General features: G+C 39.1%; 1 protein-coding gene across 2 annotated transcripts in view; it reads right to left on the reverse strand.

The window, feature by feature from the left end:
* pcdh11 (protocadherin 11) overlaps positions 1-25,241 on the reverse strand; it is a 136,516-nt gene that overhangs the window by 108,958 nt on the left and 2,317 nt on the right. Inside the window, exons 2-4 of one of the 2 annotated variants that reach the window (XM_026142912.1) lie at positions 20,030-20,610; positions 11,467-13,974; positions 5,835-6,091 (exon numbers count right to left, since the gene is read on the reverse strand). In XM_026142912.1, the coding sequence (XP_025998697.1) occupies positions 6,008-6,091; positions 11,467-13,974; positions 20,030-20,569 (3,132 nt within the window). In that variant the 5' untranslated portion in view covers positions 20,570-20,610 and the 3' untranslated portion in view covers positions 5,835-6,007. Of the gene's footprint in view, positions 1-5,834; positions 6,092-11,466; positions 13,975-20,029; positions 20,611-25,241 lie in introns of those variants that run through there. The other variant, XM_026142903.1, reaches the window with a different exon arrangement.

Genomic DNA, 25,241 nt, shown 5'->3' on the forward strand with positions numbered 1-25,241 from the left:
TAAAAGGTAAACCTGTTTCTCCATCACCTGTTCAGCTCTGATGATTTAGTAAGGACATCTCCTGGTTTCATCTTCATGTTTCCCTCTCACCAGATAACCAAACCGACATAATGACCAGCAGCTTTTACAGCTGTGGCTCCAGCAAACATCAGCTGATACTAGAAATTAGTATTAAATAAATTCTAACAACAGCTGATCAAGCTTAAACGTGCTGCTGTTGTTTAGCGCGACATCCGCTGGTTTCCTCTTTCTGGCGCAAAGTGGGCGATAAACAAACAACAGAGAAAAGCCGATCAGCTGATCATTGATCAATTTCATGATTGAATGAGAGAAGAGGCAGCTGCAGCGTAAAGACAGAGAAAAACTCCAGTTTTGTGTCTTTTTCCATTGTAGCTGAAGTACGGGACAAACTGTGTTCCTTTTCACCTCAATTTGAAACGCGTAATATTTTCTCTTTTTAGGGGACGGTTGGCAACTCTACTAACTAACCTTATGAATAAAATAAAGTTCACTATCAGTAACATCATAGCACCCACCCAGCTGTAGAAACTCCGTCATGCTAGCTACCACGCAGTACGAGTTATTGTAACTGACTGTAAAAAGTCAGCACAACGAAAATAAACTCCACCTAAACTTGGTTTAAATCCGACCCAGATAGACTGCAGGTCATACTTCTTACCTGAAGTTCAGTTCACCTGACACTCGGACCAGCGGCCACCTCGGGTCTCTCCTCCTGCTGCTTCTCCTTTCCCTCATCCACCTGGCCTCTTGTGGCAGCTCCGCCATAGCCACCACCAAACAACTAAGTTATTTTTACACATCTGCCAGCATCTGGCCAATCCATCACCTTTCATTTTTTATACTGTTATAAAAATAAATAAATATGCCAGATGGCCAGTCCAGCTATGCCAAACATATAAAACAGAATAACAATTTTACATTTTGCCTAATCTTTACAGTACTCTTTTTTTTTTTACAGGGGAATTAGAGCTAAGCAAAGCTTGAATCCACACGAGTACCTCAAAGAATTGTGGGATAAGGGAAATGGGAAGGCTGCTATCTGCTGAAAAATGTTGTAAAGATCATTTATCTGTATGAAGTAATGTACATTCACAAAAGATAAAATGCAATAAAAAGAATAATATAAATCAGGTCCTGATAAAGCCATGTTAACCCACCCGAAACTGTGATTTAAGAATTTTATGTGGTCATTAATCAAAAGGCATTATTAAGCCCACACAAGCGATCACAATGGATTTCTTTACCTGGGATATTTTTGGAAATACAGAAGCACACTAACTGTCTTAAGGGCACACCAGCCAACCATATGCTCCTTGCACACTAACGGCGTCCACTGTTTTAGATCACACTTTTAACAAGGAACAAACAATTGTACAAGCAATCGATGTTCTTCAGATGCCTGCTCCACAGTCACACCTCGTTTAATCAACACAATTGTTTTCAATGAAAACAATCTCCGGGCTGTAGAGCTACTCAGTGTCTCAGAAAGAACCACACGGCAGGCTTCCACACTGATTTGATTGTTGCACACACAAAGGTAGATAGACCACTGCAGCTATGGGGGATGATTGAATTATTCAGTTTGGCAGAGATTTGGCAGCAATTGTGTGGAGTGTTGCCTTGAGTGGAGTGCAACAGAAAAAAAAAAAAAACACAGCATCTTCTTGTTTCCTGCACCACTGCACAGCACATGCATAAATAGCCTCTGCTTACACAGTCAGTTTTGCTTCAGGACAACTTCACATCATACCCTGAGCATGCTTGCTGCTTGTTAAATTGACCTACACCTCCCCAAAGACAACCAAACTATTAAATGCCTTCACTTTAACCTGTGTTATTCTCTATAACATAAAAAGACATCAAATATATGCAATACCATCCTCAGAATTCACCAATTCACCATTTAAAAAGTGAACTTACAAAGCAACTACGGCAATCATTTGGTTTAAAAATCTGTAATCTTGAATTGTAATTTTATACCGTCTACAGCGGATATCAATGATCCCAGAAGAGAACGTGAGTGACTTGTAAAATCAATGTGTAATGGTTTTTGCCTACTCAGTTACTCCTTTGCAATCTTAACCACATAAATAACAGACATGCTTTAGTTTTATGTTACATTTATTAGAGGCAAAGAACTGATAACAGGGCTGATGTACTGATTGCACTGATTGCATGCATTCTCAAGGTTGAGGAAAGTCACTGGGCCAGCTATGCAATCTTTGTCTGGTATAACAAACTTCACACATACTTTCTGAGTATTGTGAAGTATTCCCAACTAGTTATTAGGATGCAATCTTAAATAACAAAGTGAATAGCTGACATTACAGGAAAATAAGAAGCCACTGTCTAAATGATTAAGCAAACAAAGTGGAAAAAGAAACATATCCATATAATTTAATGAAGGGCATTTAGCAAGCCTCTCCACGAACATAACCACTGGCCGCATGTGTGTCTGTGTAAAGCCCAGCATGTTGGTCCATATATATGATGCTCCAGCTGCAAACGTATCATTGCATTATACAATAAGTAATCAAACTTAGTACATATAACTTGCTTCCTGGCCTGGTAAATGAAATTGAACACTGCCGTCTCATAAATCATGAATCAATATGTCAACAAAGAAACTCTGCTAATGCTTTGCTCAGTGACACGCTGTAATGTAGCTATGGGGCAAGCTTTAATAGCCATGTAAAAAGATTAAAAGCACTGGATTTTGTGTGCCTTTTCTAACAACCAAAAAACAAAAAAACAAACAAAGAAAAACAGTGATTCACAGACAGAGCTAGAACCCAGCATCCACTGAATAAATTTCCTTTTCTTGTTTCTTTCTTCCTTCTTAATTTGGACTTTGCACCAAGATGCTGGAGAAAACTCCATCTAACACATACCACTCATGAACAAATGTCAATACTCATTAATGGTTGGCTGTTAAATTTATTTATGGTTCATCTGAAAACATGTATTGCCTAATTATATATGAAAGAAAAAAATCAAGCTGAATTTGTGTTCCTCAAAGAGATACATCTACCTTATTATCTATCTACGCTCTCTGTTTTTACGCCAAGACGATGCATTTATCAGGTTTACATTTATCTATTAATAGAAAGTTGACATTTATGCACTCTCCATTGGAGAACGCTTTTCTTGAGTGTGCACCACTTTCTCAAATCACCAAGGACACTTTCCCCACGGGAACTGATTAGCTCGCTTGGTTTCAAACTATGAAGTAACTCTGATAAGCAATTAAACATTTTCTGTTGTCTCGACTCAGACTTTGTTTTATGTCTTTCAAGTCTGTATTTTTGGATCAAATCCGCATAAACAGCACATAACACAATGTTTGAGCAGTGGTTATTGTACTTTCTAGCATCAGTCTCTCTCAGATGTGTAAACCCCTGTTTTCGTGCCCTACTGTACATCATAATAGCTGAGTTATCTTTATCAAATGATCATTATCAGCTCTCATGGAAGGAAGATAAATTTTTAAAAAAAAGTGTCGGTCCAAAAAAAGCTCCTGTTTGGCTGTTTTCTGTCTCTGCACTTCAAAGGATGCGTTCTTCTCGAGATTTCCATAACTTATTTATCTGTAATCTGTTCCTAATTAGCGATGTAAATCATTGTTTTTTGTTTCTTTTGCCTATTTAAATGCTATACTGTTGCAAAATGTAGAAGAAATGTATGGGTGTTTTTCTGTGGCTGAAATTGACCTGTTAATGCTGCCTCAACCAACACAGCTACATATATTTTTTACAGGCCACAGCCTGTTTTACCAATACTTAATGTTACCAACTAAGTGTATATGAGAAAAACAACAAATTATTCTACAACATGTGCTGGCCTCATTATAGTCTCACTGTTCTCATCAGGCAGACACGGCATCGTGTGCAGAAAACTGTGTGATGTAAACTAATATTGGATGCTTAAAACAATGAATAAGAAGAGTCATCGAAATATGCAATACAATGCAAAAGACTTTAATAAATTTCAGAAGCGCACACATACATAAACAAAACATTTACAGTTTTCTCCACACTGGCAAATCAAAGTCAATTACAAAGATCATGTAAGGTGCATATTGTACTTCACATTGAATAAAAGTGAGGTTTCTGTCTCCCTTACAAGGACAAAAGCTTTCCCCTGCATGTTTTTTTTTTTGTCTTTTCCCCAAAGATCAGGCAAATCTAATTATTACACAGTGCTAGGATGCTATGTATATTTCATACTGTGGCTCCTACGCAGTAGTGAATACATTTGATACCATAATTACATGAATATACCTCCTTAAATAATAACAACCTGCCTTACAAAGAGGTGACACACATAAAATTAAAAGCTTTAAAATGGACACAGCCTGTACAACCATGACAGATCAAAGACTGGAACAAAATGAAAAAAAGGCATCTTGTCTGTGCAGTCATTTCATTTAACTATATATAGGAGGGAAAACAGCACCTACCCAAGTCAAGCCGCACATTTCTAACTGACTACACAGACTTTGTCCATTTTAATTACTCTAATTCTATGTTTATATTTCTGTACTGAAGTTGCCTTTTAGGCCTTACCTATTAAAGACGTTTAGCTTACCAATTAACAGGATTATTGAACAATAACGCTGCAAACCCATCGAGCCAGTTACTGGTGTGCATGGTAGAAATGATTCAATAAGACATAATGTGTCATGGTGGTCCTATGAGTGGAGAAAAAGTAGAAAAAAGTGTTGCTCTGAATAATAAGTATTAAGTGCATCATAGTGGATTTTTTTAAAATCAAATCTTAACTTATTGCTTGTTTTTAAACTCAATCCTGGAGTACCTATTTATTTTGGTGTTCAGTGTTGTTCTCATCAGAAAATACGTTTCTCTTTTTTTCAGTGTAAATAAGTGTACAAAGTGAAGCACTTTTTGCTTGAACCCAAGAAATATTAATGACTGCCAGAGGATTATAATTATGATTTTTTTTCCCCTACCATCTGGAGTCATTTTAATATGGGTCCCAACAGTTAAATCAGTTCTGACTTCGAAATAGTAAGCGACACACAAAAGGTTAGGCTTAGTGCTCTTCAAATCTGCCCTACATAAACAGCTTTTGATTATAACCCCAGCAGTTAGTCCCTTGTGATTGTGGCTTAGCTCAAAGTATTAAACTTGTCCTACCATTTCTACCAGTGTAATAACAGCATGGCGAACGGTAGCACAGCTAAAAAGCACTGCGAATCTGTTGGTATTGTAGGGCCATGCATGCATCTGCAACATCAGCCACACTTGTCACCAACAATGTAATCAGTTGCAAAAGTGGAAATAAACGAGGCAAAGGGTGACAGACATGATACACTGTGAGCGGGCTCAATACTAATGGAAGCCTACAGATCATAGGCTTTGCAGCATAAATATATTAAAAGTCATTAGTTCCATGAGCAAGCCCAGATAGAGCAACATCAAATGATACAAAAAATAGAAAGTAGGAAAATAAAAATGGCCACCAGGCAGTTTTGAAAACAAAGCAAATAAAAGGCAATCAATAAATATAAACACCATCAACTCTGTGATAGATATACATACATACATATAAACATACTTTACAGATCTACTGACTGTATTTGACACCTATTTTACAGAGTGGGTGCTGGAGTGGGACATTTTTTGAGGAGGGTATGGGGCATACAATATCATCCCCACTGACAAAGGTAAATAATAGCAGAGGACTCAGTAAAGCATTTCCAACTTCCAACAGATTCACATGAAGGGCTTTGTCAAGTTTCAGGCAGCAACATGAAGCATTGTCTGTTCTTTTCTGAGACTCCCCTTTCCCCCCCCCCCACCACCCCCTCTAAATTCATCTTTTCGCTCAATTGTGTGAAGAGGTGTGGTTTGAGGCGGTAGAGGCAGTAAAGTACTTGTTTTCACCTCTTCAGTTCTTGCCTTCCTCCTTTCCTCCCTCTGCCCTCTCCCTCTCTCTTTTTTCTTTCTTTTCTCTCTTTTGGGAGCTAGAGATTGATTTTAATCCTGTGGGAGCGAGCTGTACCTGTGCCACAGAGTGTGCCATAGTGTGGTGGTTTCAGTGCCATCTCCTGAAATATAGAGAGACAGACAGATATAGGGAGATTGTAGTTACAATATCATTGAGCTCTGAGCAGCCTATGCTGTAGCCTTATCAGTGTGAGGCTACGTTGAACACTGATTAAAGAAAACTCCAAAAAGAGTGTGGATGATATTTAAAAAAATAAAAATAAAAAAATAAAAAATAAAGCATTCTTCAAGGTACGGCTGGCAATCAAGTCATTATCTTGTCAGGTTTCCTTGAAGAATGCTACAGGTATCACACATTTGTGCATTTTCCTGTACTTATCAGAGCATGCAATCTCATCCAATTACCACTCCCAATTTGTCTTTTTTTCTCTCCCACCACACTAGTGCAGCACTCTTCATTTCCCCTCAAAAAAGAAAAAAAAATATTTGGATCAATTTAGGCCCAGTCTTTATTTCGGACCCTTGCCAGTGGGTCCTCTGATATGTACAGAATATTACATTTTGCTGTTCCTCACAAAGGTACCAACATATCTGCGATTGGGAAGGATCTGTCTTGATAGTGCTCACATTAACAAAGCACAGTGATTACAGATGCAATGACTCAACAATGACTCAACAGAAATAAACAAATAATAATAATAAAATGCAAAAAATGACCAAAAAACCCTACTACAAACAAAACCATAATCAGTTGCAAGGATTTGAAACTGATCACCTTGTGAAATCATAGCTTTAATGCCCGGCTGTGCACCCACTACCATTAAGCACAAACATCCTGCAATCAAACATCAAACTATAGGTGGCAAGTGTTACTGGCCCATTCCTTCCCCCGCATAAATAAAAGATTTCTGCACAAATAAGGTTTAATATTGCCTTTGTTATCCAATACATCTATAAAATATCTTTATTTATTCAATGTCCAGTACTGTGGTCATCCAATTTCTTGATATTTTGCTATATTTTTGGAAATTTATTAAAAAATGTGCAAAGATACATGGGAATACAGTATGCACGTAAGGCAAAAACAATGCTTATACAATTCTGACCAGCTTCAAAGTCAATATTTGGTATGACCAACTTTAATCTCTAAGACAGCCTGAACTCTCTTAAGTATTCTTGTAATTTCTTTAAATCGTCTCCATGAATAGTTCTCCGGGCTTCTTGAAGGATATTCAAAGCTCTTCTTTGGATGTCGGCTGCCTTTTGTTCAGTTCTTTGTCATGATGATCCCACACAGGTCCAGACTCTGCAGAGGCCAATCCATGACCGAGTGTTCCACTCTGTGCTTTTCCACCCAGGTTTATTTTTACATTATTGAAGTGTGTTTGGGATCATTGTCATGCTGGAAAATGAAGCCATTGCTATTTAGATGCTTTCCAGAAGGTATTGCATGGTGGATCAAAATTTGATGACACTTTTTTATGTTAGTAATCAATTTTGACAAGGTTCCCAGAACCACTGGTTAAAATGGATCCCAAAACCATGACAAAGCCTCCACCATGCTTTACATACATACTGACAATGATTTGAAACAAAAAAGTTACATTTGGATTAATTAATCCATCAGACCTGTCGCCACTGAGTTTCAATCCAGTTTGTGTAATTTGACATACCTCAATATTTGTCCATGGAGACCACTGGCACCATGTTTTTGTGTCACATTTAAGCAAAAAAGGGCCTATATTGTAGAGGCATCACTGGCTTATCCCTTGAGTTATGTGTTTTTTATGCTATAATAATAAAACATTCCTCTAAAACTGGTCAGGTAGTGGGATTTGACTGAAAAAGAGAGAAAAAAAGCAGCCAATGTCCAAAGAAAAACTTTGAAAGACCTTCCGGAAGCCTGGAGAACTATTCCTTAGGACAACTTTAAAATTGAGAACAATGTCTGGCTTCTTGGAATGAAAAAATCAAGAAATCAAGGAGAGCTCAATACTTTTGCACAGTACTCTGTGAAGTGGTACCAGAAGACACTAACAAATTGTTAATCTCAATTCCTGCACTGTGGGCGTAGAATTATGGGCCAAACATAAGAAAATATTAGCCAACCTATTCATCATGATGTCTGAGATCACTTAAGCAGGGTGGTAGTCATTTGATCTGATTCCTCTAAATCACATATGCTCACAAGTGCTCCTCATCACTGGAGGCAGATTGACCTCTAATATCGAGGGGGTAGGGGTTAAAAGAAAATGATGAGATGCATAAAAAATAGGAAGAGAAGGGAGGGAAAAGAGGAGATTTGCATTTATAGCTCTTACTGTATAATGAAGCCATATGGTGGCACAAATCTGTAGTCTCTGAAGTATTTTTACAAGCTTTAGTCTTTATCAGCTACATCTGTAAAGTCCCTGGAAACGTTTTGTTGACCTTCAACCATAATTATCTCCTCCCGCATTCCCTCTCTATTGTTATTCAATGGCTCGGCTTTTTGTCTGTTTCATTTTCACCTTCTTCTGTGACAATTAGATATTACTTTAATGCACAAAAGAACTGCGTCACTTTGATGAAGAACAGGGAAAACTACCTATGATCTTCGCGTTTGGAGTTTTTTTATTAAGTTAAGCTGAACAGAGAGTGAATAGCTGCCACTTACAGACCAAATGTAGTTTTTCTTTTAAGAACCACACTACAAATGATCTCTACAAGTTCTCAAACATTATGTTTATACCACATCAGATCAAGAATCATACACATTTTGAAGTGTTGTTTATAAGTGCTATTTAAAACTTTGAAAATGTAGTCTCTTTGAAGAAGCGTAAAGATAAAATCAAACAGATTCAATTTTAATAGTCCTTTAGCAAACAGGGCTGCTGGGCATCTATTGTCATATCGCTTTGGATCCTGAGGACAGGACTCACTCAAGGCTAGTTTATGGTACTCCTGATAATCTTAAAGGACAGCTGCCTTTTTCTTCTTTCTTATCAGCCTCTTTCTCAAACCAATTAGAGTGATTTTAATCATACTGTATTACGAGTGATTAACCCTTTAGTGCATTTAATTAACCTTTGCAGCCAATGATTCTCATCAGGCAAAGCTTCATGCTATTTTTTTCTATGACATAGGCTTTAAATAAGCACACTTTAAACTTGTGGGAAATCTAATGTGTAAAGTGGGAGGAATCACTTGCCAATTGCTCAAGGGGACAGAGAGAAAAAAAATAGATATATTGCCAGCTTAACATCACTAAAGATGGATTGCTGAGGAAAACCAATGAGAACAATTTTTTTTTGCTAATATTGAAATATTAGTTGGATATAATACCAGAATATGAGAATATTAAACCCATGTTCTATTAGAAGTGTGGATAAATATACCTTAGAAATAATCAGATAGAACCATAGCCGAAGAGATTTGGCAGAAAGTTTACTAATTAAATATTCATTGATTTGAAATTATTTGCAAAAAAAAATAAAAATAACAATTCTTCACTCTGATCAGTAACATGAGTGGAAATCAATTTCAATCCTTGATGCATAAAATTCACAACGGATAATAATTTAGGATGGTTGAACACAGGCTGAATATTTCTGCATATTTCAGGGCAGCCACTACTTGTAAGAGGGGAAAATCATTCTGACAACTCGTCAGTGTGTCATATAAACACATTATGGATGAAATCTTTGGTACCAGGGGCATGTAGCAGGCTTATGTATAATGTACCATGGCAGAGCATAGCTTTTAACTAGGGGTTCAAATAAAAGGTGGATGAAGGGAATGACTATCAAGTCTGTGTGGGTGTCTTCATAAATTAGCCTAAGTACAATACTTCACAGGATCAACAGTCATTTGCCACAACTACGCTATGATGAATTTTAAAGCTTGCTAGATCTCAAATAGAAGCATAGTGAGAGCAAAAAGAAAGAAGTGAACCAAAGATCGAGAAACTGTGTGCAATATGATGCTAGACACAAAGAAAAGCAAGCACCTCATCAAACAAAATCAATTATTGATGCAATATCATGAAATTGACCCAGAATTGCATGAATGACAGTTGTGAAAGTCATGATCAAAACAGTAACAAAAACGAAAGCTAGTGCAACCAAGCAACAATGGGAATCATCAAAAATCTTAAAAGAAGCAAAACGAAAGACAAGGAAATGATTGGAAAAGCTAGAAAAAAAATCAACTGGATGTTTGACACTAAGGGAAAACTATGGCAACACACACAGATCGGTATGAATAAATTACGACCCCACGCACAGACCAATCAACCTTCATTAATTCCATCGTCAGAGTGATAGCAGGTCAAATATCAACATGATATTACTTTGTCACGTATTAGAAATACAACAACATCACCCTGTCGAACACAAACTGCATCACATCAGTGTGGCAAACCTTTGTTGTGATCCTCTCTAACGTGAGACCATTTAAAAAATGTAAAGTATTTGAATCAACATATGCCATTTATAACAATAATTGGGGTCATTAAAGTAGGACATTTATGGGCTAAATGCAACACTGGCCTGGCTGGCTTTTTTATTTTACTGCTCCCTTGGTGTTTATGTATACTGGTCTCAAGGCTCTGCGTCACCTTGATCCTTGTGACCCCCCTCTCTCTCTCTCTCTCTCTCTCTCCCCCGCCCCAAACAGTACTCAGTCTTCCCCACAGCGCTCTGCTCTGGCTGTCAGCACAGAGCAAGGCCACCTCTCCTTACTTCTGATTTACATTTATTTCCCTTTGCCAGTTTTTATTTATTGGGGCACTTCACATTTGGCAAATATCTCTTAGGGAATCATAAGCCCTTTGCTATACCTTGGCATTCAAATGAGTTTCACTCCCACAAAGAAGCACTGGCACAGTTAAGCTAGGACTTAATATTTTCACGACTGAAGCCACAAAAATATGGGATTTCTTTATCAAGTTGTTTTAGCACATTTTTTTTCTTTTTTTGCACTTTTACTTTCACACTTGTGCCTTTGACAATGTTAGCCAAATAGTCACAGCTTCATTCATCCTAATAACTCAAATTCAGAGTTGCTGCATATCCCAGTTTGCACCGCCAGCAACTACTCCCTGTCCATTTTAAAACAGCTAGCCACTGTAGTTGTTCTGCTTCCATTGCTCAAAGATTGGATTTTGAAAGCTGAGCATGTTTTATGGTAAATGATTATACAGTTATGGTTGCATTTAAATGGTCAAAATGAAAACAGGGTGGATTAACAACAGTACAGTGGAAGGTTTGCTGCATTAATTGCAACAAATTACGTTTTCTTTCATTTTTGTTTGTTTCATTTCTTCCCATTTTTAGGTGGAAATGACATTCATGAAGACATGGTCATGGTCTGTGTAGGTAAATCCCCTTCCTTCATGCTCCCACCCACCCCCTTTAACATCACCTACCAGAGGACAGCAAGGGGAGCGTGAGTGGGGACTAGTGTGGGTGGGTTTAAAAAGGAAGTCATGAATTACCTGTCGGTTGGTGCTTTGCCCCGCAGTCTTGAATCCCCCCTGACAGCTGCACTCTGAGACACTGTATGGGTCGGAGCTAGTCGATGAGCATTTGGAGAGTGAGTCACATCCCACCACAAATGTGTTGTCCAAGGGGAGCTCCTGGATCACGTGGTGTTTCTTTGGGGCCACTGGTGTTTCGGGTTTGATTTGAAACGTAGGCTGAGGGGATGCAGATTTGTAATGCTTGGCTAAATCGGGGCTGTCAGGTTTGAAGGTGGTCGGCGTGGTTGCCCAGTTGTACTTCCCCATGGTTTGCTCCTCTAGCTCCACAGGGAGATCCAGTGTGCCATTAACATGCTCGTGCGTGGGGTCGTCAGGCTTGGATTCATCTATGGTCACAAAGTTCAGGAGGAGGCTCTTAGGAGATCGCTTCTTTCTCTTCTTCTTTTTCTTGATCTGACGGTTTTCTTGGTTAGGTGACACCCACTCTCCACTTTGCTTGCCCTTCTGCACTACTTTATGTCTGGGTGTCTGTCGGCAGCGCACTAAAGCGGTCACAAATATCACCAAGATGACAGTCATGGTCCCTGCTATGATAGCTATGACGACAATCACATATCCGTTAGCTTGAGGGGCTACCTCACTGTCCCCTATGTTGCGATCCAATGGTGTCTCCATACTTTTTCGCAGTTGCTCTTGTATAAAGGTAGCATTTGACACAGAGTCATTTACAAACAAGTGAACGAGTGCAATAGCATGTAATGACTCCGGCTGGCCTAAATCTTTGACTTTGACTACCAGCCTGTGCAGCCCCTGATCAGCTGCAACTATTTTCTCCTGCAGTGTTATGTTACCCGTTGTTTTGTCGATGGCAAAGAGACCTCGAGGGGAGACCCTAGATGTAATGATGATGCTGCTAATAAGACTGTATTGCAGTTCAGCATTCATACCAGTGTCATTGTCAATGGCAAACACTCTGGTGACCACAGCACCAGGGGTGGTGGTGGTTCGCACTAGGTCATATGAGTAATTGGAGGACGGAATGACGAACACGGGGCGATTGTCATTCACATCGACTACATTGATAGTGACCTTGGCATAGGAGGAGCTTGGAGGTTGTCCTCCATCAACTGCCTTTACCATAAATGTGTAGGAGCTTTGCTGTTCCCTATCAAAGGTAATATTGGGTTTGATCACGCCAGTTTGGGGGTCAATGATAAAATTGTCTTTCCCATTCAAAATGGACAAAGTTACAACAGCATTATCTCCTGCATCTGCATCCGTTACTGTGATTAAACCAACAGTTCCATAGAGAGGCAGGTTTTCAGGCACATAGAAGTTGTACTCAGGGTGTGTGAAAGTTGGGCTGTTGTCATTAAGGTCCTGGACAATTAGCTTGACAGTGACATTGCTCTGCAGGGATGTAGAGCCATTGTCCCTCGCTATGACAGTGAATGAGTACCTCTCCTGCTTCTCTCTGTCCAGTCGTTTGCCAACAGAGAGAATTCCTGACCGTCTGTCAATGTTAAACCCATCAGGCGCATCAGGGCTGAGAGTATAAATAATCTCTGCATTATGTCCACTGTCTGCGTCAGTGGCGCTTATTTTTATTAACTGTGTAGAGGGGTCATTGTTCTCCGGTATGGAAAGCTGGATTTCTGGCTGGGGAAAGATGGGCGCATTGTCGTTCTCATCCTTGATTTTAATTAAGACCATAGCTGAAGTGTTCAAAGGAGGTGTCCCCCTATCCGAGGCCACTATCTTAATTGCATATTCTCGAGTCGTCTCATAATCTAGAGGAGCAGCTGTCTCGAGTAAAAACTGATCATTAAAGACAGGCTTCAATCGAAAAGGAACATCATGGTCAGTGTAGCAAGCTACTTTGCCATAAAGATCTGCATCCTTGTCAGTAACAGTAATTAGGGCTATTTTGGTGTTCAGAGGTGCATTCTCAGACAGCAGAACAGTTCCATTAACCAGGTTGATAATGTAGCGAGTGTCTATAGAGGGAACATTGTCATTAATGTCTGTTACATTAACAGTCACTGTGGCTCTGGAAGGGGTGGAGCTGCCATCACTGGCCAGGACAATGAGTTTATGAACAGGAGTTACCTCCCTGTCCAGTGGCTGCTTCACAGTGATAAGTCCAGTAGAGCTGTTGATGGCAAAGTGACGTTTGGTCGAGGAAGAGATCTGGTTGCTGAAGGCAAAGTGGATCTGCGCATTGGAACCCAAGTCTGCATCCGTGGCATGAAGCTGAGCGACCGATGTTCCCACTGGTGCGTTTTCTGGTACTGTGACTTCCAGCTCACTGTCCTTGAAAATGGGGCGATTGTCATTGACGTCAGAAATGGTGACTTGGAGAATGGCTGTGCTGGATTTGGGAGGGTTGCCACCATCCTCCACCTTTATCTTCATGACAAAGGTATCCTTCTGTTCACGATCCAGGTTCTGCTGAACAATAAGCTGCGGCCACTTGTCACCTTCGGGCGTCTCAATGATGTCTAAGCCAAACTCACTGACACTCTGCAAAGACAGGACAATATATTTAATTGTAGGTGTTGATTTTATATACCTATTTGAATAATGGAAACAAAATGAAACCAGCTTGTTAGTGTTAAATAGCATTTTACATGTCCACTCATTGTTTTTAACTTCAAATGACATTTCTTACAGGATTTTATCCTTAAGTTTTTGTTTCTTTCTTTGTTTTTTAGGGGCTTTCCCCTTTATACTGTCTGGCACAAGACAGTGTGAGTTTCATTTGGTGCAAAAATTGCTAAGCCACTTCAATAAAACCAGACTCGACTGATATATTAGTACCATAACTAAGAACATCACATTTTGACTTGGGTAATAACAAAGAAATATGTGATAACAATTCCAAGGCATCCTTGGGCATTTTTGTTCTTAAATTGCAGATTTTTCAATTATCTTATAACAACAAACATCTTGTTGAGGTTTCTCCTTAGGTTATTCAGGTTCCTTTGTAGCCCTTCTTATGCATCCTGATGAATGTCAAGTTAAACAGCCTGGGAAATTCTTCAACAAAGGCAGCTGGCTCTTTGCTCTGCTCTGCTCATCTCAGTTGGGTCCCTGCAAATGTGCAAACATGCTAATCATCAGCTTTTTTTCAGGCTTTTTGTTTTGACACTTTCTAAACACATCCCAAAAAATATATGAAATATTTGGTAATAAATCCTTTTCAAATGACCATTTTTTAGTAAATGATCTGTTTCGACTAACTACTACTTTAAGAGATTTGTTTACCTTTTTATCCTCATCATCCAGTTTCTGCTACTATCAATAAAATCAGACTTCACTCAACCTTTCTGTACAGTCTCAAGTTAAAATAAAACAGCTGTCTTTATAAACATTTAAACTTTGACATAGGAGTGAGAGACAGCCAAGAATGGAGACACACCAATAAAGCACTTGCACACGCCTCAAGAAGTCTCTATACATAAAAAGAAAGACAGTTAAAAAGTCTGCATATTAGAAATGCTTTTCAGTCAGGAGGAGCTAAATCTAGGCAAAAGTAAAGCTGGAGGATGATAAAAACAAATACAAGAATAATCCACATGATAAACCCGAGGATCTGGCACTCAATGCTAAGAGTAATTGCCTTCCACCCCCCTAAAAAACTAGCATTAATGTTCACTATTTTCGTAGTCCTGACAAATACATGGTATGGATCCATACCATAGCATACGAGTATGAGGGAGAGAGGGAAAAAAACAGAGAGTGAGAGAGAGAGAGAGTAGGGGGAGGAAATAAGAAGACGATCAAGCCCATGAATGAGCTGCATGCACATTATGAAACAAAGAAGCCCTTTGAAGCTCTTTCAGTCAGAAGCAGTTTCATGGTAAAACAAGAAAAAGCATCCTCTTTAAAGAGATAAGCTTCATGCTGCACATAATGTTGGAAGAGATTACTCTGTCTAGGCACAGCTATCAAATGAGATTAAGATATATACATTCTGCTTATTCAAGGGAGAAACACTTCAACCAAATTGTGAGCACAAGAGTCCTCAGTAGGTTTCAACATCTAGAACTGTCCTTGTGCCAACATAGCTTTGTAGCCGACACAAGAAAACGTGCAGCTGCAGCATGTAAATTATTGTGTACTCTGAAAAATTGCTTGCAGAGGGAATGTTGTCAACATGTCAGTGATTGACAGAACTACTTAAAACAGCCAACACTGCAGCAATGATCTTTCAGACCTTATTTTGTCATCCTTCTGGCAAGCAAAAGTCATATAGGGATAAGCAGACATTGCATATAAAACTCTGCGTGGAACTGTAGAAAAAAAATTGCCTTATGGATAAACTCTGCTGAATCTTTATGTACCCAGCAGAAGTATTTCTAACTGAAAAGTCCAAGACAACATTCTAGGGGCTGTATTGTTAAGCACTACTCGAGCTATACAGATCTCCTCAATCCTCAGTCGTTTGAATAGTTTGCAGATTCGGCACAGTATAGCTGCACGCTGATATTTTCGCAAAGCCCGATGTTAATAGTAGGATGTCGAGTTAGCATGTGTCAAAGGGAATGCTGCACAATGATTTATAAGCCAGCGTTTCCTCTATGCTTTTGTCTTTTTTCCACACAATTTTACAACTGACAAGGCAGCACTCACCGCATTTCAATAACTTGGGGAGAGCTATCTCTCAGGCTGTGCATCCTCCTGAATGCAGAATTAGTCTGGTGGATTGTGATAAGATCTAGGGCAGGCTAAGAAAAGGCCAAATACTAGCATGAATCACTCACTGGAAACCTTAAGGCTGAGTGAGAAGGACAAAGCTCTCTAAACGGTCAAGTGTGCACATTAGACCATGCCTTGCTCTGCCACCTCACATATTCCGTACAGGTACATGTCTTCTTGAACTTTGATGACTTGCCTTTCATCCCACATTACAGGGCCACAGGTTCTCTGGAAGCCAAGGGGGGGATTAGAGCACCGTATATGTGAGGTTTGTGAAGTACAAAATCTAATCAGAGTTGGCTAATTTAAATGAAAATGATTGAGGGACACTGACAGAAGCAGAGGTGGCAGATGATGAGGGAAGGATGAATCTGAACCCCATTTTGCCGACAGTGCCTCAGATTATCAGTAGATGCATCTTTCACTCAATTTGATGACCTTATTAAAACTCAGAGGAGACTCAGATTGGGCTGTGAATATATCAGGAAGACTCTAGTCACGGTGATGCCCATGGATGGGACTAAATAGGCAGAGGTATTCATCACAAGCTATAGCACCTCTTTATAATGCTGATAGAAACTCTCTCTCTCTCTCTCTCTCTCTCTCTCTCTTCCTCATTCTTTCTCTCTATCCCTCATCCCCTTTTGCCCCTGGCCATGATCTCATGCATATAATTAAGACAAAGGAACCTAGGAAGTGTTTGCCTCTTTTCGTCAACCCCTAGAAGAAGAAAATGTGTCAAAATAGGATGCTAATGAAAAGTAGAAATGCTTGAGAGTAAGTTCTCCACCCAAATATTCAATGCCTATAGGCGCCATGCAATGAATTAATCACATTTTTCTTGCTACATGGGAATGAAGCTTGAATAAATTTTGCATCTTCAAATCAGTTTGGGGAATGAATTTGGTCAGGCTCAGACTTGGAGTACCAGAAAAAAAGACTACTCCGCTTCAAATCTAAGGTATATTTCAGTTAGAAATGTAAAAAAACAAAACAAAACAGTGGATTGGACTTGGAAATAACTTCAGACAAAATATGTTGTTGGAATAAGGTTAAGCATAAATGCCCTAAATACAGACATTGTTTTATTAGTGGAACATAGTCAAGCTAGTGACAGAATCAAATTTAAACTAAATATATTCTGTTTTAAATCTACTGAAAGATGCTGACGTGAATGCAAGGGCACATGTCAAGTACCAAGCACCGGAATAAAGAACGGTGCCAACTTTTGAAATTGTAAAAAGCGAGAGGAAAACAAACGCTAAAATCTCATTTAGTCCTGAGTACGTTTCTGTGTTGACCCGACTTATCCTGTGAATATGTAGTGATCAAATCTCCCTTCGTGGGGGATTCTTCTCCAGTCATGCATGTGATTACTTTCTCTGACCTTGACCATTTCTTAGGACAACTTCTATTCAATTCAGGTGACGTAACACACCGCTGCACTGATGGTGGAGTTTTGCTCAAAGTATGATTACCAACCATTATATGTGGAGCTGGAGCACTGTGTAGGACGAAATTACCCGTTGTCCTTCTTGGCTTTGAAAAAGAAGGAAGTTGCACAAAAAAGGCCACCATGTTTCTTTCATTTCTTCTGTATATTGACAACTCAGGCAAGTTACATGTGGAGTGACACACCACTGAGTATGGCTCATTGTGCTACACAATGGAAGCAATTTTAGCACTGTGCCCTGTACAACATGAGAAAAAAACTGGGCAAACTATCATTCTGAGGGAGCTTCTGAGACAAATCTCACAGGACCATACAAAGATAGTCCAAGGGTGGCTTAGCGGCCAAGAGCTATTCTAGGAATTGCTTACACATTCCTTCCCCCCTAAACCCCTGGCTTTCTACTTCACCACTGAAATAAAACATACCAAAGGCTGAAAGTGCATCCAACTCACTTTAATGCTTCACCCTACATCGTTTTACTCATATGGAACCTGGGATACAAGCAAATTAATCTTGAATACAATGAGAATATAATGAGAAGTACCGAAACGGGGCTGTGGAGCCAAGGATGCTGAAAGAAGACTTTCCTGGAAAAGATAACACAACCACAGCCTAGGTACAGCTTTTAGAAAGCTCCATATTGTAGAAAGGGTAAAGAAAATTATTGCAAATGATCATCGTAATGAGCAGAACATTTGGTTGGTGATTTTCCAGGCATGAACAATTCAGGACATTGCGCTGGAGAGGTCTTGGCAGTGGGGAGACTCTTTAAAAATGCAAATTGGTATTCAAGGCAGACACAGACAGCAATGATTCTGTTCATTCCTACACAATGTTAACGTCATCTGAGACTCCACGGTGTACTTGTCATGCTGCCTCACACCGTTCCCTTAAGTACAACAACTTTTTTGCATTTGTTATTATTACAGTTATATAATTTCGTTTTATGTGATCATGTAATCTTCACTACTTATCTGCAAAGCCTTAAGTGTTGTCTAGACTATAATTGAAGAACACATGATAATATCTTACATTTTTCAACTTGGAGCTGAATTCATTAGGTAACAAAGAATATTACAGTGCAGAAAAAAGGCTTTTCCTAGTTCTGTACTGGATGCATATTACAACAATACAGTTTATTCCTTTACACCTGCTTTAATGCGCTATGTTTAGCATATGTAACCTGTTGCTGGACATGCAGTTTATGATGTGTCTGCACTTTCTGCTACATGTTCTCTGTTAATACACAGTGAAAACAGCCTTCTCTACTAATGAAAAACATATGGAGATATTAATGGCTGGTATCTAATCTTTTAGACTCTCCAACATATTGCACTGTATGAAAAAGTAGGTCATATTTTCAATGCAAATTGGGAATTCATTTGCAGTATGCATATATACACGATAGCACTACACTCTACAGCACCATAAAGGGTTTAAAGAATCAGCTAATGCAGAATCTGAGTCGTATTAAATGAAGTCTACAAAACTGACAAAGAAAAAGGATGTAAGAGCTCATTAATTAACAAATAGTCAGCTATTCAGACCTGATGTACACAGGTGGCATGTTGCAGGCATAAGAGTTTGTCACAGCTTAATCAATAATGTGAGCACTGAATATTGTGCTTGCTTCGAAGAAAGTCAGACAATTAATTTCATACTTTCTATTGTGTGTTTGTTCTTTAAAAGTGTTTCTCCAAAACAAATTACTACAATCGTTTTCAATCTCTCAAATGTGTGGCTGTAACTGCTCGGAAAGTTACATACCTAACAGACAATTAAAGTTTATTTATTTTATTTAGTCCTTTCAGTAAACGTGTACCTTGAATGCTGTTCCAGTAACACAGTGCTTCGGGCCATATTCTTTCAGTCACTTACTACTCCATTTAATTTGGAAGAAACAGCATTTAGTTTAGGCTGCCAGCATGGAGTATTATAGTGAAGTTGATATTTTAATTAGTCTTTACGTGGAAATTCTTTTCTGATACCTGGATGAGTTTGATTATTAATGAATTTGTTACAGTTGAGAGTTCAGCACATATCAAACAAAACAGGGATACATTAGTGCTAGGGACTCAGACACAGTGATTTTTAAACAAAATCGTAATTCGTAAAAGAATCAAATACAACATCCGAAATCGGAAGAACCAACAAAAAGCATTAGATCCATCGGAGGTCTGTTAAACATTTCAGGTTCATTAATGAAAAAGCTCATTACAAAATCCACTTTGAACCAGATATTTAAAAAACTTGATTCTTCCAATACTTCTAATAATCTTTTGAAAATTCACTAATGTATAAGTAAATACCGCCTTATTTCATTTTCCATTTTAACATTAATAAGATTTCAAAGACCACAACAAAATACTTTATTCCTTTTTTTCTCTTTTTAGATATCAATAATGAAACAGGCTTAATCCTCACCTTGACTAGTTCATAATGTTGGATCCCATTGATCCCAACATCAGGGTCAAATGCTGAGGGCACCGGGTATCGTGTGTTAATGGCTGTGTTCTCTGGGATGGAGATGTTTATTACAGTGGACTGGAAAAGGGGTGCGTTGTCATTCACATCCTCAATCAGGAAGCGGATCTTGACCAATCTGAAGATCTCATCCGGCAACACTGCCACCTCAATCTCGTAATAGCAGCGTTTCTCATTGAAGACCCCGGAGCACAGCTTCTCCCGGTCAATTCTGTGATTGGTGGTAAAGATCTCCCCTGTGTTAGCCTCCACCCTCACCAAAGGCACATCGCCCGTTTTATACACAGGCTTGAACTGCAACGGCGAGGATAGCCTGATGCTGGGGTCTAGGTTCAGGTCCAGGTCCTTGCGCAGATTCCCAATTCGGACGTTCTCTGGTTGCTCCTCCTTCACTGTGTAGTCCCTCTCCTGGGCCTGGCATTGTAAGACCACACAGGTGAGCAAGACCACCAGCACATGAGCCTGACTTGCTAAGTCCATACTCAAGAGTAGATGGGAGCCTCACTTTCACTGCAGCAAATCTGTCATGACAGACGAGCCAGAGGGGAAAAAAAGAAGAGAGAAAGACAGAACGCACAATGTCAGTGCAGAAAATTACACGGTATTCAAGTTCTGCTGTAATTAGTACTATTTTCCCTCATGGAGAGTTTTCAACTTGACCTCTTCATCCTAACTAGTTATGAGCCAACATCCTTCCCATGTCTTTGAGAGCAAATTAATGGCAGTTTTACACAATTAACCTTTGATGAGATCCGTTGAGCAAGCGGACACGTAAAGGCTAGTAGTTCATGCATTCCATCAATCCATTTCATCGCTGTAATGAACCATTTAATATTTTTATTGAGAAGTATGAAAGCAGTTAGATTCAGTGTTACAATGAAATAGTTTTCTTTCAAAACTTGTTAACAAACTACTTTGCCTGAAAAAAGAAGAACCAAAAAATTGGATAAAAGCTTCATTTATATCCATCCATTTCCCTAACCGCTTGTCCATTTGAGAGTTGCTGTGGGGGGTTGGAGCCCAGCTGTCATAGGGCAAAAGCAGAGTACACGCTGGACAGGTCGCCAATCTATCACAGGCTAACACAGAGAGACAGACAGACAACCACTCATGCTCACATTCACACCTACAGCCAATTTGGAATCACCAATTTAACTAACTTGTATGTCTCTGGACTGTGGGAGGAAGCCAGTGTACAAAGAGAGAACCCACGCAGGCGCCCTTTTGCTTTGAGGCAGTACTAACCACCGTTCTGCTGTTCCGCCATCATATATGAGTCGGTCTAAGTCAATATGCTACAGTAGTGTCCTTATAAAGCGCATCCACACGCAGGCTTTGGCTCATTTGGAAAAAGCAGAAATGAGCCTTAAGCACTGTTGCTTCCATGCATGAACGCACACACACACACATGCACACACAAAGACACTTGGAGTTGTACCGCTTGACAGCAGCTATTAATGGAGATTATCATTTGTTTGGAATGTAAACAATCGAGCTCTCAAATATTTCATGAACGTCCGTGTGTGCATAAACTAGCACAGTATGATAAAAGCATTGTTTTAAGTAAGAGCAGTAGAAGGAAACAACAACGTGAAATGATTTATTGCGAGAGCCACCATTAGTCAAATTAGAGAAATTTAATCTGAACTTCATTACATGCTAGCAAATGTTTTATCTCCAGCATTAAATTTAAACTGCACACAGTTTGCTGTTTGCAAGGCAAAAATGTTTAAAACACAGTGAGGCTGATTTCACATAAGTTAACAATATTCACTGATGACTTTTCAAGCACAGAGTCCCAATTCGTTTGAGTCTGTTATACATTTTTCTTTTGTACAAGTACAAAAGCTTGCCAAAGCGCAAGATCCTCGATTGCTAAAATCCAGGTAGCTCATCGGAAGACGATACTGAGTAATACCTTACAATTCAGCACATATTGTAGCATAAATATTGACTGCTTTCCACTGGTTAAAGCTGCAGTAGGCAGAAAGTGAGAAAAGGTTGCAGGGAAAAAAAATACCAGATTTTAAAAATGGCAGCCCTCCTGCAGCTCCCCCCTTTCAGTTCTGAGCACATGGACATATGCACATACTACAAGCTAAAAATATGTCAATATGCTACAAAAACTCAAACCCTGTTTATCCCTGCTTATCACATTACGTCACTGTGTTATACCTCCTATCTTGGCTTTTCCATTCACTATACTAATTTGTACAGCTCGCCTGATTTGGTCTAATAAGGTTACTAACGTACTAAAGTCTGCAGTCACAGGCTAAATTTTCTATTGTTTGAAAACCTAGAAAGAGGATAGGAGAGAAGTAGAGACTAGATCTCTGTGAGAGCATTTTAATTTAATATACCACACGGTTATTATTAATTTGTTTGGCCAGTGACACCAAATACATGTTGCCTCCTGAACCCTTACCTGTTATTAAGTGAGTTACTCTATGTGTGATGTGATTTGCTAGCTAGCATTTTCTATGAGGTCATTCATTTAACGTTCTTGGATTTACTCAAGAGACTGTATTCCGTAGTGTCACCCACAGCTGCGCTGGTCTCCACTGAGGTTTTGCCACATATGCATTAATAGGCAGAAGTTAAGTCTTATTACAAAAGTGCATCCTTCTTTGCTAGATTTTTTTTTTTTTGGGGGGGGGACAGGAATATTATATTACTGGTCTGTTTTTAATCAACATGTAAGGGTAAAGTCTTAAAAGTCTTATAAGCATACCCCCACCCCACAGCCACAACCACCCATCTGCATTGCAGCACAATTAACAGCTAATAACTTTCCCAGTGAGTGTTTGTTAACCTTATATGAATATCCACAAGATATCGATTTGTATTCACAAGGCGGCTGCCTTGAAATCAAACACACATTTGCGTCGAAGGATGGCAAATGTGTATGACAGCCACGACACAACAGTTTACAGATTCTACTTTAAATTTGTACGCATACCCGACTTGTTGCTATCCAGGTATAATATTACCTACTTTATAAAATTTCCATCCATTTGAGACAGTATTCTGTAGAAAAAGTATGACTACCTAAACTGCACTACAGGGGTCCTCTAAATTGGCAAGGCAACAGCGTTCATAGCTATTGAAGCTTTCTGCCCGCTGACAAAGGGGAATTGATTAAAAATAAGAATTTAATTAAGCTGGTTTTGAATCTCCAACAATTGCAAGGCATTCATGAAATGTGTAGACACAGACTTCCCACATTTCACAAAGCAGTCGCACGAGACTCATTAAAGAACAGTTGAACAGAAAAAAAAAGCGAGATGACATTGATCTGTGTGAGGGTTACTCATTCTACACGTGCAATATTAGCAGTGCTGTACTGTCACGTCAAAATATCGATGAGATATATCCTATTAGTAACCGTGACACACTTTACTTTGAAGTGTGCATCTTTCTTAGAGTGAGCAGCAATTGCTTTACTGTGATGGTCGCCATGCAGTGTAAGGCTGAGCTCGCACGACGCAAAATGAAGTTTAAATTACATCCTTAAATGGGATGTGATTCGCTGAAGTGAAAAAAACAGAAAAGATCAAAGCATGATCTAGATCTCCTCTTTCTGGTAAGTGACAATAATGTGCTGCAGGATGAAGGCGTGTAGTATGTTTTTCATTCAGTACATGCAGGAGTACAAATGTAGTAATAAGCAAGACACCCTTGCATCGCTAATGGGTGTTGCAAATGCGTTTTTTTTTTCTATTTCAGATATACATATACATCAGGATAAATACACATTTGTAGCTATTTAACTAATGAAGTTAAAATATTAACTATTTAACAAGTGAGAGGTACGCCTTGCCCTTGAACATATTTACTCCTGGTATTCTATTAATTTGATGTGGGATCTTTTCTCTGAACCATGATTTTCAACAAGTGCAGTGATTTTCACTTGTCACACTTCTTTAAAAACCTGTCCATAAGGGATCAGCTAGGTGAGAAAGGAATTATGCTGGAGGGGGGAAAAGTAAGAGGAGGGGGATTCTAGGTGTCAGTCAGAGTGTCTCCTTTGCTTACATTTCACTAGTCTGCTGAAATGCTATTTTGAGCCCCAGACAGCAGGTTGAATCCAGTAGGCAAACTCAAGCCTCCCTCTTGGGAAACACAGCGAAGAGGAGCAGGCTGGCCCGAGATCACTTTCCACGACAGTGTGATGGACAGGTCTTCCTGTGGTTTGCAACCGCTGAAGGGAGCAGCGGGAGAGGAGACATACATCTACTGCCACCTCCTACCTTCACCCCTAAAAGATACCCTTATTGGAAACTTTCAGTGTAGTTACTCTGACATTTGGAGTCCTTTAACTGTCAAAGCCAGGTTTTTACCACAGTTGTATATCAATATTGCCTGTGGATCCAAAGAGATTTTAAAGAGAGGGCACCGGTAGATGGAATACGTTTGATTGTCATGAGCATTTTCCCTTTTAACAGCTTTAAGGATCGCTGACAGTCTGACAGACCAGGTTTCTGTCATGATCAGTCAGTTCTTTTTTAGTGCACACCGCTAGACCAATTCTCTTCACATGGTGGTGGAACAAAAGTTGTTTTCTCTTGGGAAACTTCAGCAATGTCTATATTGCCTAAGCTGTAGTGCTTAGACAATATAATAGTGCAAGGTAATATACTGCAAGAAAAAATATCCTCGATATGGAAATAATACCAGCAATGTATGTAGAGTGAAGTTCAACTAAAAAAGAGGGTTACCTACTACATAAAAAAAAGTTCTGATTCATAATATCTAGCATAATGTTTAAGTAGATTCAAGCAATGCTGTTTGGCTGACTGAGCCACTGCATATTCACCTCTGAATCAATTTAATACTTAGATTAACTAGCATAAGAAGACTTTTACTACACAGGTAAACAAATGACCTCCGCTATTTCCAAGATGACAAGCTAAATATCAGTGCTGTAATCATGGACCTCAAGAGGGCAGTCCATACATGGAAATCCAAAAGCTAAATCAGTGATCGATTCGATTGGTGCAGTTTTACGTCATCTCTCAAGTTAAATATAACTTGTAAGTACATTTTAAAATCGTATTAAATTTTTATTTATGGGTCTGGGTTGACTAATCCTAAATTCAATCCTAAATAGTCAGAGAAACTATCAAAATAATAAAACTTATGAAAAACTTGT

The sequence above is a fragment of the Astatotilapia calliptera genome, chromosome 2 (genome assembly GCF_900246225.1).
Source record: "Astatotilapia calliptera chromosome 2, fAstCal1.2, whole genome shotgun sequence".
Taxonomy (NCBI): domain Eukaryota; kingdom Metazoa; phylum Chordata; class Actinopteri; order Cichliformes; family Cichlidae; genus Astatotilapia; species Astatotilapia calliptera.